The 17,862-nt window shown below is 44.4% G+C and overlaps 1 protein-coding gene and 1 long non-coding RNA gene across 3 annotated transcripts in view; both read right to left on the bottom strand.

Annotated features, from left to right (window-relative positions):
• LOC149984548 (uncharacterized) overlaps positions 1-17,862 on the bottom strand; it is a 257,558-nt gene that overhangs the window by 36,018 nt on the left and 203,678 nt on the right. The window lies entirely within an intron of this gene.
• On the bottom strand, positions 71-17,815 carry LOC110518140 (centrosomal protein of 85 kDa). Of its 2 annotated transcripts, XM_021595854.3 has the most exons (13): positions 17,636-17,815; positions 15,578-15,709; positions 9,994-10,796; positions 6,606-6,739; positions 6,054-6,171; positions 5,732-5,917; positions 5,373-5,525; positions 4,944-5,098; positions 4,601-4,718; positions 4,413-4,463; positions 2,610-2,717; positions 2,050-2,293; positions 71-1,592 (listed from the first exon to the last, which is right to left on the bottom strand). In XM_021595854.3, the coding sequence occupies exons 2-13, from the start codon at positions 15,693-15,695 to the stop codon at positions 1,429-1,431; spliced, it is 2,352 nt and encodes a 783-aa protein (XP_021451529.3). In that variant the 5' UTR covers positions 15,696-15,709; positions 17,636-17,815; the 3' UTR covers positions 71-1,428. The 2 variants fall into 2 exon arrangements, with proteins under 2 accessions (XP_021451529.3, XP_021451533.3); XM_021595858.3 differs by lacking the exons at positions 15,578-15,709; positions 17,636-17,815 and adding an exon at positions 13,430-13,915.

Below are 17,862 nucleotides of genomic sequence, written 5' to 3' on the forward strand. Positions count from 1 at the left end.
TACCTTTTAAAATGGAAAGATTTTAAAACAAAAAAATTACAATTCACCATGTGGAGATCGCCAAGCCAACTTATTGAAAACAAACTTTATTTCAGTGTAAATACAATTAAGGATAAATTCAATATAAAAGTATGACATAAGGCAAGTTGTCTAACTTTGTTCAAGCTCAAATGAGAACTCAGTCTCATCTAGACAAGTCTGTCCCAAGTTAGTGTCATGATGTTCGTCAACTGAAGGAAAGCATTTGACATGACATTCCAGCAATAAATGAACTCTTTTTGCTCTTCGACCACTGAAACAAACTAGAATAAAGTTAGTGGTCAGTCATGTCACGTTTTTTTGATGACAATTCTGACAACCATTAGTTATGTTATTCATTTGAAACCAAACATTTCTTGCTATTAGATAGCATTTTGCTAGTGCAGATGGGGGCACCAAAGTGAACAGTGTATCAGGACAAAGTAGGCACAGGGACTCACCTGTTAGATTACAGTATGTTGCTCTGCAAGAGTAAACAGACCCATAACAACCAGTCCCACAAATACTGTTGAGGAGTGTGTAAAAATGGCTTCCGTCCACATCGTCAGACCGTTATCCCCCATAACTAGCTTTGACATATCTTCTTCGAGGACAACCCATGAAGCAATGTTTAAGGAATGTATTGAGTTGCTCTGTCGGCTGAAACACCAAAAATAAAGTAAAGTTGAGAGAAAGAAAGCCACTAGCAAATTTGCCTGGGAGTATATTGGCTTGCATGGTGATGGCAACAAAAGCACAGACAGGCACAATTGAACATCAAAGCAAGCCCACTACCTGAGAGAAACATCTGCTAACATTAAAATAAAATCATAATTTACAGACGGGACAGAGGTCTCTGAACAGTATCTCTGTTATAAGGCTGACAGAATGTATTTTCAGTATTAGCCCTACCACTGTTAAAAGCCACCCACATGCCAGAGTCAGATGCTACAAATACGCCATTAAATAAAATAAAATGTGGGTTAGTAACATTTCCTGTTGAATCACTCAAAAACAGATTTAAATATTTTCAGTTGATTGTCAACCACATCCAACATTATTTCCCCAGAGGGAAGATTTAAATAATAAAATAGTGTTATTTATTGAAAAAGACAACAACCCCATCCATGTGTGTCATAAAAAGAAAGGAGGGCCTCTGACAACACAAAGAAACAAATGTATCAGTAAAACATTGATAAAAACAAAAAACACACTGGTTTGAGAACAGCTCTTTCACCATAAGCCCTTTGACTGAAATGCATGACCTGATCAAGGATTCTGTCCCCAATGGGCCAACATGAGATTCCATTTCATACTCAATGGAGCATGGAAGAAGCAAGGCCAACATGGAAGCCTTAACCAATTAGCCTGATGTTTCAGTCTGTTTTAGAGACAGGCTAGCAGCTGGGGCTACTGGGTAATGCAGTTCTCTCCCATGTCCTGGGCGTAGCGGTCTGAGACGGTGGTGCGGAGCTCTTCCACGTCACGGCGCAGCTGCTGGGCTTCAGTCAACTTCCTCTGGAGGACCTCAGGACTCAGCCAATCCTCCACCTGCTCTGCCATGGGCGGGGGAGCTGGGGTGAAGAAGGAACAGTTACTACACACTATGAAAGTACTTTTTTTTTTCCCTCTTCAGAATGGAGCCTTGTCGTTTTTTAACTTCAGGCTTTTTGAATGGTCTTCAACGGGCAAAAATGTAGAGCATATGGTTTCCAGCACAATAACATAAGTCATCTGGCTGAAGTAAATTCATCAACCCAAAACACACACACCTTAAATAACCAAACACTTTCAGGAAATTGATGATACAATCAAGCCCATTCAAAAGACAAGTGACAGACCTGGAAGTATGACGTAAGGCGACAACGTATTACAATGCTGGAAGTATTCTGTGGCGACAACACTTAAATTGATCAAACATTCATCTTTTACCATTGCTCAAGCTACAACTGATCAGCGTTTCAGGATTAAGTGAAAAATAGCAGCAGCCTTTTTTTAATGCTACTAAACCCTGCAGTGGCCATCACTCACATGTAATGCCAAGCAGCAGCGAGAGGTTGGGGTCTCGGCCCTGTGACCGCTGGGTCAGGACGTTGCAGAGGGAGCGCAGGTCGCAGAGGCACGAGGCCATCTCCCCGTGGAGACGCTGGGTGAGGCGGGCCCCGGCCGGCCGCAGCGAGGACGACGTCCTGTCCAGGTTCACCCTCTCCAAGTCCTCCAGACGCTCATGGAGGGTCAGGTTCTGCTCCATTAGTTCCTGGTTCTGGGCCGACAGCTGGGAATACGCAGAAAACACACCGTTAAGAATGACATAAATAGGCAACATATTCAACTCAACGTGTTTCTACACCTAAAATTGTTGGGTGCTGGAGAATTGTCATAGATACTCCATGTAAAATACAATGGACAGTTCCAGCACCCCAAAATGTCATGGTTAATGAATAACTATTGAAATTGAACCCACTGTCCAGTTCATCATTTTATGCATTAGGACAGAACATGAACTCTGGGGCTCTCAAGAGGATTCCCCATCAGAACATGGAGCAGAGCATTATTTCCAGTAGCCGTGTAGTCCTGTCCTACCATCTCACCTCCTTCATGGCTGTGCGGAGCTGGAGCAGCCCCTGCTCTTTAGAACAAACCTCCTCTCTCATAGCATGGGAGCTGCTCTCCTCCTGAGACACCTGCTCCTCCAGGGTCTACAGACAGGTCAGAGGTTCGACATGGGTTAGGCCTGGCTACTAAGTCCATTTGGTTACTCAGAGATACAGTGGGGCAAAAAAGTATTTAGTCAGCCATCAATTGTGCAAGTTCTCCCACTTAAAACGATGAGAGGCCAGTAATTTTCATCATAGGTACACTTCAACTATGACAGACAAAATGAGAAACAATTAATAAATCAGAAAATCACATTGTAGGATTTTTAGTGAATTGATTTGCAAATTATGGTGGAAAATAAGTATTTGGTCAATAACTATAGTTTCTCAATACTTTGTTATATACCCTTTGTTGGCAATGACAGAGGTCAAACGTTTTCTGTAAGTCTTCACAAGGTTTTCACACACTGTTGCTGGTATTTTGGCCCATTCCTCCATGCAGATCTCCTCTAGAGCAGTGATGTTTTGGGGCTGTTGCTGGGCAACACTGACTTTCAACTCCCCCCAAAGATTTTCTATGGGGTTGAGATCTGGAGACTGGCTAGGCCACTCCAGGACCTTGAAATGCTTCTTACGAAGCCACTCCTTCGTTGCCCGGGCGGTGTGTTTGGGATCATTGTCATACTGAAAGACCCAGCCAAGTTTCATCTTCAATGCCCTTGCTGATGGAAGGAGGTTTTCACTCAAAATCTCATGATACATGGCCCCATTCATTCTTTCCTTTACACGGATCAGTCGTCCTGGTCCCTTTGCAGAAAAACAGCCCCAAAGCATGATGTTTCCACCCCCATGCTTCACAGTAGGTATGGTGTTCTTTGGATGCAACTCAGCATTCTTTGTCCTCCAAACACGACGAGTTGAGGTTTTACCAAAAGGTTATATTTTGGTTTCATCTTACCATATGACATTCTCCCAATCTTCTTCTGGATCATCCAAATGCTCTCTAGCAAACTTCTGACGGGCCTGGACATGTACTGGTTTAAGCAGGGGGACACGTCTGGCACTGCAGGATTTGAGTCCCTGGCGGCGTAGTGCGTTACTGATGGTAGGCTTTGTTACTTTGGTCCCAGCTCTCTGCAGGTCATTCACTAGGTCCTGGGTCCTGTGGTTCTGGGATTTTTGCTCACCGTTCTTGTGATCATTTTGACCCCATGGGGTGAGATCTTGCGTGGAGCCCCAGATCGAGGGAGATTATCAGTGGTCTTGTATGTCTTCCATTTCCTAATAATTGCCCACAGTTGATTTCTTCAAACCAAGCTGCTTACCTATTGCAAATTCAGTCTTCCCAGCCTGGTGCAGGTCTACAATTTTGTTTCTGGTGTCCTTTGACAGCTCTTTGGTCTTGGCCATAGCGGAGTTTGGAGTGTGACTGTTTGAGGTTGTGGACAGGTGTCTTTTATACTGATAACAAGTTCAAACAGGTGCCATTAATACAGGTAACGAGTGGAGGACAGAGGAGCCTCTTAAAGAAGAAGTTACAGGTCTGTGAGAGCCAGAAATCTTGCTTGTTTGTAGGTGACCAAATACTTATTTTCCACCATAATTTGCAAATAAAATCATAAAAAAGTCCTACAATGTAATTTTCTGGATTTTTTTAATGATTTTTTCTATGATGAAAATTACAGGCCTCTCTCATATTTTTAAGTGGGAGAACTTGCACAATTGGTGGCTGACTAAATACTTTTTTGCCCCACTGTATCATCCGAGGTGTGAACTGATTGAATTCGTATCACGTACCACGATCTGGGCGCCCAGTTTCTCCATCACCCTCAGCTGCTTCTCTAGGACCTGGACAAGAAGAGAAGAACGGGAACGTTTTAGAACCAGCACGAGACGACAACCACAAAAAGCAGAGAAACATTTCACAATGTAATGTACCGGCTGAAAATGTCAATGTAAGGAAGGAACCAGATGAAAAGAATTACCTTTTTAAGTCTCTGCTGTTCTTCTCTCAGGCTGCTGTTCTCCCCTCGGAGTATTTCCACATCCAGGGAGGGTAACCTTGCCCCGTCCTCCAGGCCCTCCTGCACCCGCTCTTGTAAACTGACACACACAAAAACAAACGACCAAAACGGGTCATTATACAAACAGCGTAGGTTATACGAGTAGGCGTGCATGTTAAAAATCAGTGTGCATGCACACCTGGAATGCAATCATTTCAGAATGAGTGTAAAGCTGTGTGTGTGGTAGTAAAATACTTGGCCCTGGTTGGATAGCTCAGAGAGTTTCTAACCATAGCGCCAGGCTTAGATTGGTGTGTGTGTGTACCTGGTGACAGTGGTGAGCAGCTCCCTCTCCCTGCGTCTCTGCTCCTCCAGCTGGGTGTCCTTCTCCCGGGTGTGTGAGCGACCCTCCTCCAGACACACCTCCAGCTCTCTGACCCGGCCCTGCAGCTGGGACGCCCGCTGCTCCGCCTCCGACAGCTAAAAAACACACCACACACACTTTAGCACTATACATCCCCGGCCCACTCACGTGTGGCAAATCAGACGATTTATACATATTAATGATACTCCTGAGACAGTGAACACAAAAAAAATAAAAAAAATAATAATAATAATAATTCGCCAGACGGCAATAAAAAGACAACCTGGAACGTGACCATAAACACCCAGTCATTTTGATGAGGTAGGACGTAGTTGTGTTGCGTGAGATGAAGGTATGTGTGTGTTTAATGCAGTCTGTGCTGGTTTTGACCTGTTTGCTCTGGCCCTGGTAGTCCTCCATAGTGGGCAGGTCAGCAAGGTAGCGCTCCAGAGTCTCGATGCGCTGCTGCTTCTCTCGGTTCTGCTCTGCCTCCTTCTGGCACTTCTTCTTCAGGCTGTTGATGTGCTTGTCCCGGCTGCGAATCTACACACACGCAACGTTAAGTATGGAATAACAGTCACTTTTTATAAATAGAAAAATTCCCTTACTGCAACACCACACACACACACCTAGTTACTAAGTCACATGAAATAACTGTGACGTTATGCAATTCGAAAAGGGAATCAGTTTATGTCATTAGCAACTGGACTATCAATGTAGCAGTGTGATGTTGTGGCCCGACTTCTCACCCTCTCCTCCTGCTTCTTCAGCTCCTCGGCGTGCCTCTCGCTGGTCTCCCTCAGCGCATCGTTCAGGCGCCGCGTCTCCGCCTCCACGGCACCGAGGCGGCGCTCTGCCTCCGCCTTCTCCTGGGCGGCGCAGTCACTGCGCTCTGCAAACTGGGCCCGCAGGAAGGCATTCTCCCTCTGAGCCTCCTGGAAGGCACACAGGAAAGACTTCGAAGTCATCCGTGGTCATGCAGTTTCAGCTCCATGAAGTGTGTGTGGGGCTCTGGATAAGAGTCTGGTAAATGACAAAATGTGAAAGGATGTGCGAGTGTGCTCCGCTCACCTGCAGTCGGAGCAGACACATATCGCCGTACGGAGCGCCGCGACCGAGCAGGGCTCCGTGGACCTGCAGCTCGCTCTCCCGCAGCCGCTGCTCCAGCTGAGACATCTGCTGCTTCTGTCTACAAACAACACAGCCCAGAGTAAAACACCAGTGACATGGTCAGATACCACACACACTTCCCCTGACACAGCCCGCTGGAAGTGTATAGAAAATATTTGGTTTTTCCAGGTAGGTTATTAGATTTCCCTCACCCCAGGACACTTTAAAGGAGCGTCTTCATGGATCAGAGATTACTTTCAGCCTACCCAAGGCTCTGATAAAGGCGCGCTACGTCAGAACATAAGCCTGTTTGTCACCCCCCCCCCCCCCCCCAAAAGACAGATCAACGCAGGCACTTTTTCCTTTTTTCCCTGGATAGTCACCAGTTGCAGTGTCCTGGGGTAAGGAATACTTTCTTGGGATTATCCAGCAGTCGCACACCTGATTATTTTGTTCAAGCAAGGCCAAAGTGAGTTTGGTTAACCTTTTCAATCTGAAGTAATAGGCGTGTACCTCTCGATGACGAGCTCCTTCTCCTTCAGAATGCTCTCGTTGGCTTTGATCGCCGCCTCCCACTTCCTGGTCTCTGGTGGCATGGAGGGGGTGGAGTAGAGAGCAGGGTACTGGCCCACTCCAGCAGTCATCATCTGCACACACACACAATGTATTGGACATGTCCGATGTCCAACTCAACTATAAAAGAATACCCAACAGCCTTATAACCAAGGAGGGTTTGAATGTAGCTGAAGGTTGTGACTAATAACAACTAATAGCAAGATAACTAAAATGTAAAGCATACTGTGCCTGTAAAACGTATATAGGTTAAGAACTTTTTTGGAAAGAGCAGTTTGAAAGATATGGCAAATAGAAATCAAACCAGATGGGCATCAGAACTAGATGGGAGAGGAAGGCCAGGACTAAAAGCAAGCAAAATATAATTATTGTGTCCATAAAATATATATAGTATGTATAAGCTGGAAATGCAGGGTCTAAGCGTTGTTGTTCACTAGTTTGCTCCAGTTGGGGGAGGGGTGGTAGGGTAATAAATACACAAACGTGGAAAAAGTACACAAGTCACTGTAGTAAAAGTAAAGATTCCTTTATAGAAAATGACTCAAGTAAAAGTCACCCAGTACTACTTGAGTAAAAGTATTTGGTTCTAAATATACTTAAGTATCAAAAGTAAAAGTATTAATTTCAATATTCCTTATATTATGTAAACCAGACAGCACAATTATTTTTTTTATGGATAGCCAGGGGCACAACACATTAATTTACAAAGAAAACATGTGTTTAGTGAGTTCGCCAGATCAGAGGTAGTAGGGATGAACAGGGATGTTCTCTTGATAAGTGCGTGAATTTGACCATTTCCTGTCAAAATGTAACAAGTACTTTTAGGTGTCAGGGAAAATGTTTGGAGTAAAAAGCACAATTTTCTTTAGGAATGTAGTGAAGTAAAAGTAGAAGTTGTGAAAGATATAAATAGTAAAGTAAAGTACAGAACTACAGATACCCCAAAAAGCTACTTAAGTAGTACTTTAAAGGATTTTTACACCACTGTCTGTGTGTGTATATAAAAAGTGTGTGTGTATTGTCATATATTCACATATATATACATACACACACACACACACATACACATATATATATATATATTACCAGTCAAATGTTGACAGGTTTCTCTATTTTTTTACTAAAGGACACCAATAATAAGAAGAGACTTGCTTGGCCCAAGAAACACGAGAATAAGTCATTAGACCAGTGGAAATCTGTCCTTTGGTCAAAATTTGAGATTTTTGGTTCCAACCCCCGTGTCTTTGTGAGATGCAGAGTATGTGAATGGATGATCTCCGCATGGGTGGTTCCCACCGTGAAGCATTGATGAGGAGGCATGATGGTGCTTTGCTGGTGACACTGTCAGTGATTTATTCAGAATTCAAGGCACACTTAACCAGCATGGCTACCACAGCAATCTGGTTTGTGCTTAGTGGGACTATAATTTAATTTTCCAACAAGAATGGCCCAACACACCTCCAGGCTGTGTAAGGGCTATTTGACCAAGAAGGAGAGTGATGGAGTGCTGCATCACATGACCTGGCCTCCACAATCACCTGACCTCAACCCAATTGAGATGGTTTGGGATGAGTTGGGCCGCAGAGTGAAGGAAAAGTAGCCAGCAAGTGCTCAGCATATGTGGGAACTTCTTCAAGACTGTTGGAAAAGCATTCCAGGTGAAGCTGGTTGAGAGAATGCCAAGGGTGTGCAAAGCTGTCATGAAGGCAAACGGTGGCTACTTTGAAGAAACTCAAATATATTTTGATTTGTTAAACACTTTTATGGTTACTACATGATTGCATATGTGTTATTCCATTTTACTCATTGTAGACAATACAGCCACATTACCATAACGCTGTTTATACAATAGCCTCAGATATGGGCTTACATCTAATTGTTGTATAAGATGAATGACTGAGGATGATACTGTTTGTGAAATTGTGTAATGTGATTTTGGGCTGTTTATTGAAGGAAACTCCAATTCCCTTTGGAGTTTAACTAAATCAGAAGACCACCCATGAGCACAGTTATGGTCTGGCGTCCTGGGACAGGCCCTTTTCTGCTCTTCCAAATAACACCCCCACTCGGGTTTTCTATTGCAGACCAGCTTACCTCGATAACGAGAGGGCCAAGGTTTGAGAGGAGACCGAGCTTACCTCAATTACGAGATGGCTAAAGGTTGCAGACCAGCTTACCACGAGAGGGCCAAGGTTTGAGTAGAGACCATAAACCTAAAGTTTGAGTAGATGGCTGAATCTTTTAACCATACCACGTGGTTAAACTCTTAGACGATTGATACTGACAAAATAAGACCAAGTCTTTGATATTAATTACTAGTCTGCAGCTAGGAATTTGGTATCATTGAACGCGAAGACCGACAACCGCCGAAACATCTATTCTATAACGACATGAATGACTGTCATTCACACACACACACACACACACACACACACACACACACACAGAGAGAGAGAGAGAGAGGACAGACTCTCCAACAGAAACTAACTTTTCAACAGAGACCCCGACGACTCACTGAGCGTAAATATATTGATTGCAATTGTTCCCGAATGAGTGAGTGTTCATGTGCAAAGGATTAGCATTTCAATTGTTATAATTATCACTGTCTAACAAGCCGCCATACCGGTTTAGCCCACTAGGGCACATCCCCCTATCATTTCTTTGTAAAAATATCTATTTTGTTTGTTTGTGTGATGCATTTCTGTGAATTACTTAGCTAGTAAATAAATTATTTTAAGACAATTGATGTATGGATGACTCGGTGAAGACTGGGTTCGTGCAGATAACCAACAATTTACGACGTTTGGAATGAGACTAACGTGAGGTAAATAATAATTCATTAATCAGAAGACTAAGTGATCAGATATCAAAATATTTGAAAGTTATATTAGGAAAAATATAACTTTATAATCTGAATATTTTCCTTGGTGCCCCGACTTCCTAGTTAATTACAGTTACATGATTAATCAGTTTAATCGTGTAATAATAATAATTACAGAAAGTTATTTGATAAATAAGTCTTCAGTTTTAAGGATGCCAATGACACGACAGTATGTATATGCAAAAACATATATGGGGGATTGGAAGTGATGCAGACAATTACACTGATGGAAGCTACAATATTAAAGCTAAAATAAATACAACATTTTTAAAAAGGAAGCCATCTTCTCTAAATTTGGCAACATTCAACCACTTTACTCACTTAAAATATTTTCTGTTGTCCTAACATGGGAATTGTGATCAGGTCTAATGTTAACAACATGTGTACTCCAGAGTGAAATGGGTCAGTCTTACGCTAGCTGTTCTTACGTCTAAATGCTCAGCTCACCTGCATCTGCTCCACTTGCACACGGAGACTCTCCAGCTGCTGCTTATGCTGCTGTTGCTGCTGCCAGCTGAGCAGCTCGCTGCATCGCTCCTGCAGCATGGGTTCATAGGCCTTGGCCTCCCTCAACAGAGCCTGGGTCTGCAGATATAGAGCGCTGGGGTACACACCTGCTGACCCAGCCACAGTTCCACCGGGCTGGCTGCTTCTCTGGCTGTAGGGGTCTGGAGCTCCGGGGACCCCTGGCCTTGTCTCGGGGAGAGCCTTGTACGAGTGCTCCATGGCACCCCTGTAGGCTTCTCCGCTGCACTCGGGAGTCACCCCCAGGCTGGTCATCTGGAGCCTGAGTCGGACGTCGGGGCAGTAGCCCGCCAGCAGGGCAGATTGGTTCATTGTGGGCTCCATGGCAGGCATGTCGAACCTCTGGCCCTCTTCCATGCAAGAGTGGTCCCCCGAGGGGAACAAAGAGTGGTCTAGTCCATTCACGAGGCTGCGGTAGCGGCTCAAGCAGTCTGGCTTGGGTCCGGCGGGGTCGGCTCCCCCCATGCCTTCTTGTGCCATGTCCAGGTTGGGGGAAGAGGCTGATTTGGAGAGGGAGGACGACTTCGAGCTGGAGGTTCCACTGGAGGTTCGGGAGCCCGAGGAGGGCCTGTGTGCCTCGGCAGAAGCCTGGGTATCTTCTTGGGAACAGGGCTGGGGCTTGGAGGCCGGTGGTCCGGCCGTGGAAGGCATGACATGGGCAGTGGGGATGGGAATCTGGCTGCGGATGGGCTGGAACGAGGGGCTGCTGCTGGAACTGCAGAAATCTGGAGGGGTAAAAGAAAGGAACCGTTGGATTTGGTTACGAATTTGAAGCAGCATTCATTCAGTAACAATAAAAGGTACATTGCTTTCACTGGGAAGTGGTGAACAAAACTGCCACTCGGGTGGCATTGAATTCAGTGAATGGCTTTAGACTACAACTCTTCCTTTCTCCAAACAATCTCTGGCTTAAGATTCCTTTACAGAGAGCTGGTATGATGTACCTACCCAATACCAGCCACACTATTTTCAGATGGTGATGTAAAGCATACTATACACCGTGACTGGGGTCAGTGGGTGGCCGACTTTGCCTGTCAGGTGACACCGCTAGTGCTGACAGACCTAGTAAGTAGACCTTTGCCAACTCAACTTGATTTGATTTATTTCACCTTTATTTAACCAGGTAGGCTAGTTGAGAACAAGTTCTCATTTGCAACTGCGACCTGGCCAAGATAAAGCATAGCAATTCGACACATACAACACCAGAGTTACATATGGAATAAACAAAACAGTCAATAACACAGTAGAACAAAAGGAAAGTCTATATACAGTGAGTGCAAATGGAGGTAAGATAAGGGAGTTAAGGCAATAAATAGGCCATGGTGGCGAAGTAATTACAATATTGCAATTAAACACTGGAATGGTAGATGTGCAGAAGATTAATGTGCAAGTAGAGATACTGGGGTGCAAAGGAGCAAGATGAATAAATAAATACAGTATGGGGATGAGGTAGGTAGATAGCCCATCTGTAAACAGCCCATCTATGTACAGGTGCAGTGGTCTGTGAGCTGCTCTGACAGCTGGCGCTTAAAGCTAGTGAGGGAGATGTGAGTCTCCAGCTTCAGAAATGTTTGCAGTTCGTTCCAGTCATTGGAGGCAGAGAACTGGAAGGAAAGACGACCTAAGGAGGAATTGGCTTTGGGGGTGACCAGTGAGATATACCTGCTGGAGCACATGCTACGAGTGGGTACTGCTATGGTGACCAGTGAGCTGAGATAAGGCGGGGCTTTACCGAGCAGAGACTTGTAGATAACCTGTAGCCAGTGGGTTTGGCGACGAGTATGAAGCGAGGGCCAACCAACGAGAGCGTACAGGTCGCAATGGTGGGTAGCGTATGGGGCTTTGGTGACAAAACGGATGGCACTGTGATAAACGGCATCCAATTTGTTGAATAGAGTGTTGGAGGCTGTTTTATAGATGACATCACCAAACCCGAGGATCGGTAGGATGGTCAGTTTTACGAGCGTATGTTTGGCAGCATGAATGAAGGATGCTTTGTTGCGATATAGGAAGCCGATTCTAGATATAATTTTGGATTGGAGATGCTTAATGTGAGTCTGGAAGGAGAGTTTACAATCTAGCCATACATCTAGGTATTTGTAGTTGTCCACGTATTCTAAGTCAGAGCCGTCCAGAGTAGTGATGCTGGACGGGCGAGCAGGTGCGGGCAGTGATCGGTTGAATAGAATGCATTTAGTTTTACTTGCATGTAAGAGCAGTTGGAGGCCACAGAAGGAGAGTTGTATGGCATTGAAGCTTGTCTGGAGGTTAGCTAACACAGTGTCCAGAAAGGGGTATACAGAAGTATACAGAATGGTGTTGTCTGCTTAAAGGTATCAGAAAATCACCAGCAGCAAGAGCAACATCATTGATGTACACAGAGAAGAGAGTCAGCCCGAGGATTGAACCCTGTGGCACCCCCATAGAGACTGTCAGAGGTCTGGACAACAGGCCCTCCGATTTGACACACTGAACTCTGTCTGAGAAGTAGTTGATAAACCAAGTCTGCCAATAAGAATGTGGTGATTGACACAGTCAAAAGCCTTGGCCAGGTCGATGAATACGGCTGCACAGTAATGTCTCTTATCGACGGCGGTTATGATGTCGTTTAGAACCTTGATCGTGGCTGAGGTGCACTCATGACCAGATCTGAAACCAGATTGCATAGCGGAGAAGGTACGGTGGGAATCGAAATGGTCGGTAATCTGTTTGTTAACTTGGCTTTCGAAGACCTTAGAAAGACAGGGTAGAATAGATATAGGTCTGTAGCAGTTTGGGTCTAGAGTATTACCCCCTTTGAAGAGGGGGATGACCTCGGAAGCTTTCCAATCTTTGGGAATCTCAGACGATACAAAAGAGGTTGAACAGGCTAGTAATAGGGGTTGCAACAATTTTAAAACAAACTTAAAAGTAACAGGTCTAGAACATGCGTCTTAGAGGTCATCCCTGGTCCATCCCAATGCATTTAAAAAGGGCAGCGACTAATTCAAATAAACCTTATTGACAGTAGTGTTTGATTTTATTTCATTGCCAACAGAAAGACCATTCATTCACGAACCGAGAAACCCATTGCAGCCTTCTTACCACATACAAGAACAGACAGGCAAATAGCCTAACCTCAGATCATGAGACTACACACCAAAGAAGCACCTCATTTTGATTGTGTGATAACGGCTACAAAGCAATATTTTGAAATGGAAACCGTTAGACACATTGGATCTCAAATGAAGAAACATCAGCATTTAAAGCACTGGTAAACTAGTAAAAAACAACTGGGCCTGTGTGACAGCAGACCCCACACACACACAAGCCCCATTTCATTACAGCTATTTCAAGAGAAACAGACAGCACTGCTCACCTGGCACTCACTCCGACACTGGGAGAAACGTCTTATTAACTGTGACATTTAACAGCCCAGTGGAAGGGGTGAGCTGCAGCAGCAAGATGTTTAATGCGGTTGCCTAATTCCTTCCAATGCATTTTTTCTGGAGGCTCGAAGGTTCTAGGCTGACAGCAGTGTAGTGTCGCAGGCAGGAAGGCCTTGTACAGCAGGGAGTATTGTCCTAGAGAATAACCAAGCCAGGCTGCCCTGTACAGCGCTCGGAGCAACCACACACAAACAGACACAGGCAGGAAAGGTTAGGGGTATTTATAGCCCCACTCTCAGGTTACAGAGTGATCCGTGCTGGCTGCTTATTTAAGCACCTAGCCCTCTCCCACCTTCCCGCGTACGTCACATGCGTACACCCCAAAAGCGAGAGACTAAAAACAGTGAGGGAGGCAACAAACAAAAAAACTCCCCCAAAAAACACGGCTCATTTTGAACAGAGACGTGCTTAGCAATGGCAGGGGAAAATAACAATTAGTGAGCACACAACGGGAAGGAACTGGCAAAGACAGAGGCTCTTCCAGTGAAAACATTCTTCAAATTAAACGTTCAGGTGCCCTCAAGGCTCGACTGATTCATGAGTCTGTCTGGCTAGGACAAGTCCAAACTGCTCTGACGCTTTGAGGGAGAACAAACTAGGCCTATGTGGAATTGAAGTTGAGAGTTAATTCCCCAGCAGGTAATGGTTTGTAAACTCACTCAAAACCTAATTCGGCAAAGATATAATATAAAATGCTACTCCAGCAGTACGGAATAACTGTGACCAAAACATACATCTATCACAAATAGAAATAGACAATTGGATAGTAGGATACAATCAGGGGCATTCAAAGACCAAACAACTTCATCCAGAGCCCCCAAAACAACGCATCAGTGCCGATGAAGGATGACCTGTCAGACTGACCTTTGAACTCTCTGACACGACACTATGTCCACACTGACCTCTTCCTTTGACAGTTTAGACTGGAGTAAGGGAGTCAAGACTCATGTTGCTAAGCACTGTTATCAGTTACAGCACGGGGGAAAATCAGCTGCACTAGCTTGCTTGACAGTTGCAATGTCTCGTTAAAAGCAATTCTCCTTTTAGGTGTTCAATTGTGAATGCAGATGGCATGGCGTGATTACAATAGTTTAATGGACTCACGCCCAATTATTAGGAAATGTACTATAGAATCACAAGTAGGCTTACCACAGGCACACACACACACTACTAAAGCACACCAGTCTCACCTTCAATAGGGCATACAGACAGTACATTCACTTCCAGTCTTAGTACTTCCCAAATTATGTTCTCATTTAAACCCCGTCGGGTGCAGCTAATCTGTGAGCATTACATGTATCACTCAGCAAAGAAGGGGGGCAAGGGTTCAGTGTTTCCATTTAGCTGTCCAGTCCTGGCATTCCACCCCCCCTATCCCTCAATTAGGTTGGCAGAGCCACCTGGTAAGGAATATAATCTACCCCTTGTAAATCACCCTGCTTATAAATAGGCTGTACTCAACAACAGAGGATGCTGACCCCCGACCCCTTGTTCCAAACATAACAGTAGCAGAGAGAAACAGCAACCTCCTGTGGGTTTCTCCTTTTCATTCCCATCGACTGCTCTCAAGTTGATATGGTAGGTAGGGCGGCAGGTAGACTAGCGGTTAAGAGTGTTGGACCAGTCACTGAAAGGCCACTGGTTCGAATCCCCCCCAGCCAAATTGTTCTTGTAAGTCGCTCTGGATAAGAGCATCTGCAAAATGACTTAAATGTAAGTCCAGCGAGTAACACGTACCTTGATCTGTGCTGATCTGACAACAGCTTTGTGATAAGCCAATAAACCTGACAATCACCTCATACACCTGATAATCGTTTTCCAACTCTATGAATGTCTGGCATCTCTGGAACTAAGGCATTTCAAATTGACATTCACAGAGGTCGATCTGAACAAAAAGACATTAAAATTGTGAGCTAGTCAGCAGTGTAACGCACCACGGTGAACATAGAGAACAGTGTGTACCGTGTACGGCTGTGTGGGGGGTGTAACAGAACTGAGCTATACCACGTGCTGCATAATAAGCATGGGTGTTATGGTAGTACACGCCAGGAAGTCAGAGCAAGAGTGAACGTTCTCACCTTCTGTGCTGTCAGATGGGGTGACGCCTAGCCCCGTGTCCCCACTGTCCGCTGTCCCAGGCCGTCGGCCAAAGCGGCTCTGGAACTTCTCAGACACAGCTGGCGTCTGCCACTCCATGTCAGGAAACCCAGCTGAAACACATACATGTGGGAAAAATACAACCATCATCCACAAGGTGACACTAATAGCATTTCACGACAAGCAGGTATCCCCCCTCTTCATTTTGATGGAGTCTAAAGGCATCCTCATAGCTAAATAGGTTCTGTTTGCTCCTTGCAGAACTTGGTTAGGTGAAGCGAGTGTGTTCTCATACTCCCTAAAGACCTCTGCTTAAGAAAAAAAACAAGGCAATATTGTTGTTTGTCCCACTTGAGCCACCGTAGCAACAACATTGCCAGAAACAAGAAAACGGTCATTCATTTTGACAATTTTTCAGAGGACATCTTAGATATATTTTTTTGTGGTTTGACAAACACTTCATGTTCCCACTCCTACTAGGAGTAGTACTGTTGACCGATCACCAACGAATGGGCGTAGACTTCGGCTACAAAACTTGAAATTGCTACAAAAATAATAAATAAATAAATATATAAATATATACATACATACACATATATATATACATACATACATACATACATACATACATATATATATATACACACACACACACACATATTGTGTGCACAAACAGCTGGGGAAAAAACCTGCCAAAGACCAAAATGTCATAATATAGGCGCAAACTGTTTAGACTGGGAAGCATATGGTAAGCTTTACCTGTCAGCTTAGTCTACAGGTATCTCTGTGAGGTGGTCATTCCACTCACGTCAGGCAGGTAATCTAGTGGTTAGAGCGTTGGGGCAGTAACCGAAAGGTTGCTAGATCGAATCTCAGAGCTGCCAAGGTAAAAATCTGTCGTTCTGTCCCTGAACAAGGCAGTTAACCCACTGTTCCTAGGCCGTCATAGTAAATAAGAATTTGTTCTTAACTGGCTTGCCTAGTTAAATAAAAAATAAATGTCACCTGTCAAGAAAGGAGAGTGATATTAGGAACATCTGTGAAATTCTGGGCCACTTTCAGTTGCAGATAGAAATGCCATAATATGTTCTACATACTATATTTACATCTGAGCGTTTCAAAATGTTGTGTCCTGCTGAACGTGCTCCTTGAGTGGACAAATTGCACAGATTGTTCTAGAGCAATGTGAACTGCAGAACAGTATATGACGATATAAGATAGAAGATATATTCCCTCCCCCTTGTTATATAATATCCCAGCAATTGCTCAAGAGACCACAAAGTAGAGCCACAGGAACAGTATTTCTGGGCAAACACAGACCAACTGTGCTGGCAAGAACAAACACCTCGAAATTACATAACGGGAGCTTGAGTGGTTTAATGGAGGGGTGTGAGAGTCTAAACTGAATTTAAGAGCCAAGGGGGCGAGGGGAATGTTACACAGTTGTATCAGAAACACTCAATAGCATCTGCTGAAGATCCCATATTTCAGTTGAAGTTAGCCCACATGACTGGAAAACAGACGATTCTCGCTCTGATTGCGTTAGAAAGCGAGATCTGTGTAGCTAACCATCTACCTAGATATAGCTTATTCCAGTTAGCTATTGGTCAGCTAAATAACGTTACCAAGCGAACACGGTCAGTGCTATCCGGAATTCTTGGGACATGTTTTCACTAAACCCTACCCTAACCATTTAAAATGTTCACTTCAATGTGGGGGGAAAGAATAGCCACGGACCCCAACTTGAACTAACGAGATAGCTAGCTACCTACTGTTACCTAACTAACGCAACTGTAATATAAAGTCGATGGCTAACTTACATGTCAATTGTGTTTGTTAGTTATCTAGCTTGTTTGTTTAATAAAAAGCTAAAAGTTAGTCGTCTGCATAGCCTAGCAAATTAGCTAGCTAACGTTAGCTCAATACAAATAACAACGCAAGCTAGCTAACAAAGTTGCGTTAATGACATAACATTAGCTATCAGTAACGCTAGCAACCCATGGCGACAGCGTAACAGAACTTCCGTCACCTAAACCTACCTTTTCTGCAATACTTGAAAATGAACGGCTTGAGTGTGCCGAGATTAGCACATGTGTAATTTCGGTCGCTCTCAAGAAATCGTTCTCCTTTGCCAGAGCTGCTGTTCTAGAGTTTAGCTAGCTAACCGCCTCTGATTTGACTCAAACAACACCACGAGCTGCTAGCAACATCAGAGTCCCGCCCATTTTAAAATAGAATGGAGACATGGGAACGTTCCATTTGTCTA

This window comes from Oncorhynchus mykiss, chromosome 3, assembly GCF_057628025.1.
Source record: "Oncorhynchus mykiss isolate SJ-2025 chromosome 3, ASM5762802v1, whole genome shotgun sequence".
NCBI lineage: Eukaryota > Metazoa > Chordata > Actinopteri > Salmoniformes > Salmonidae > Oncorhynchus > Oncorhynchus mykiss.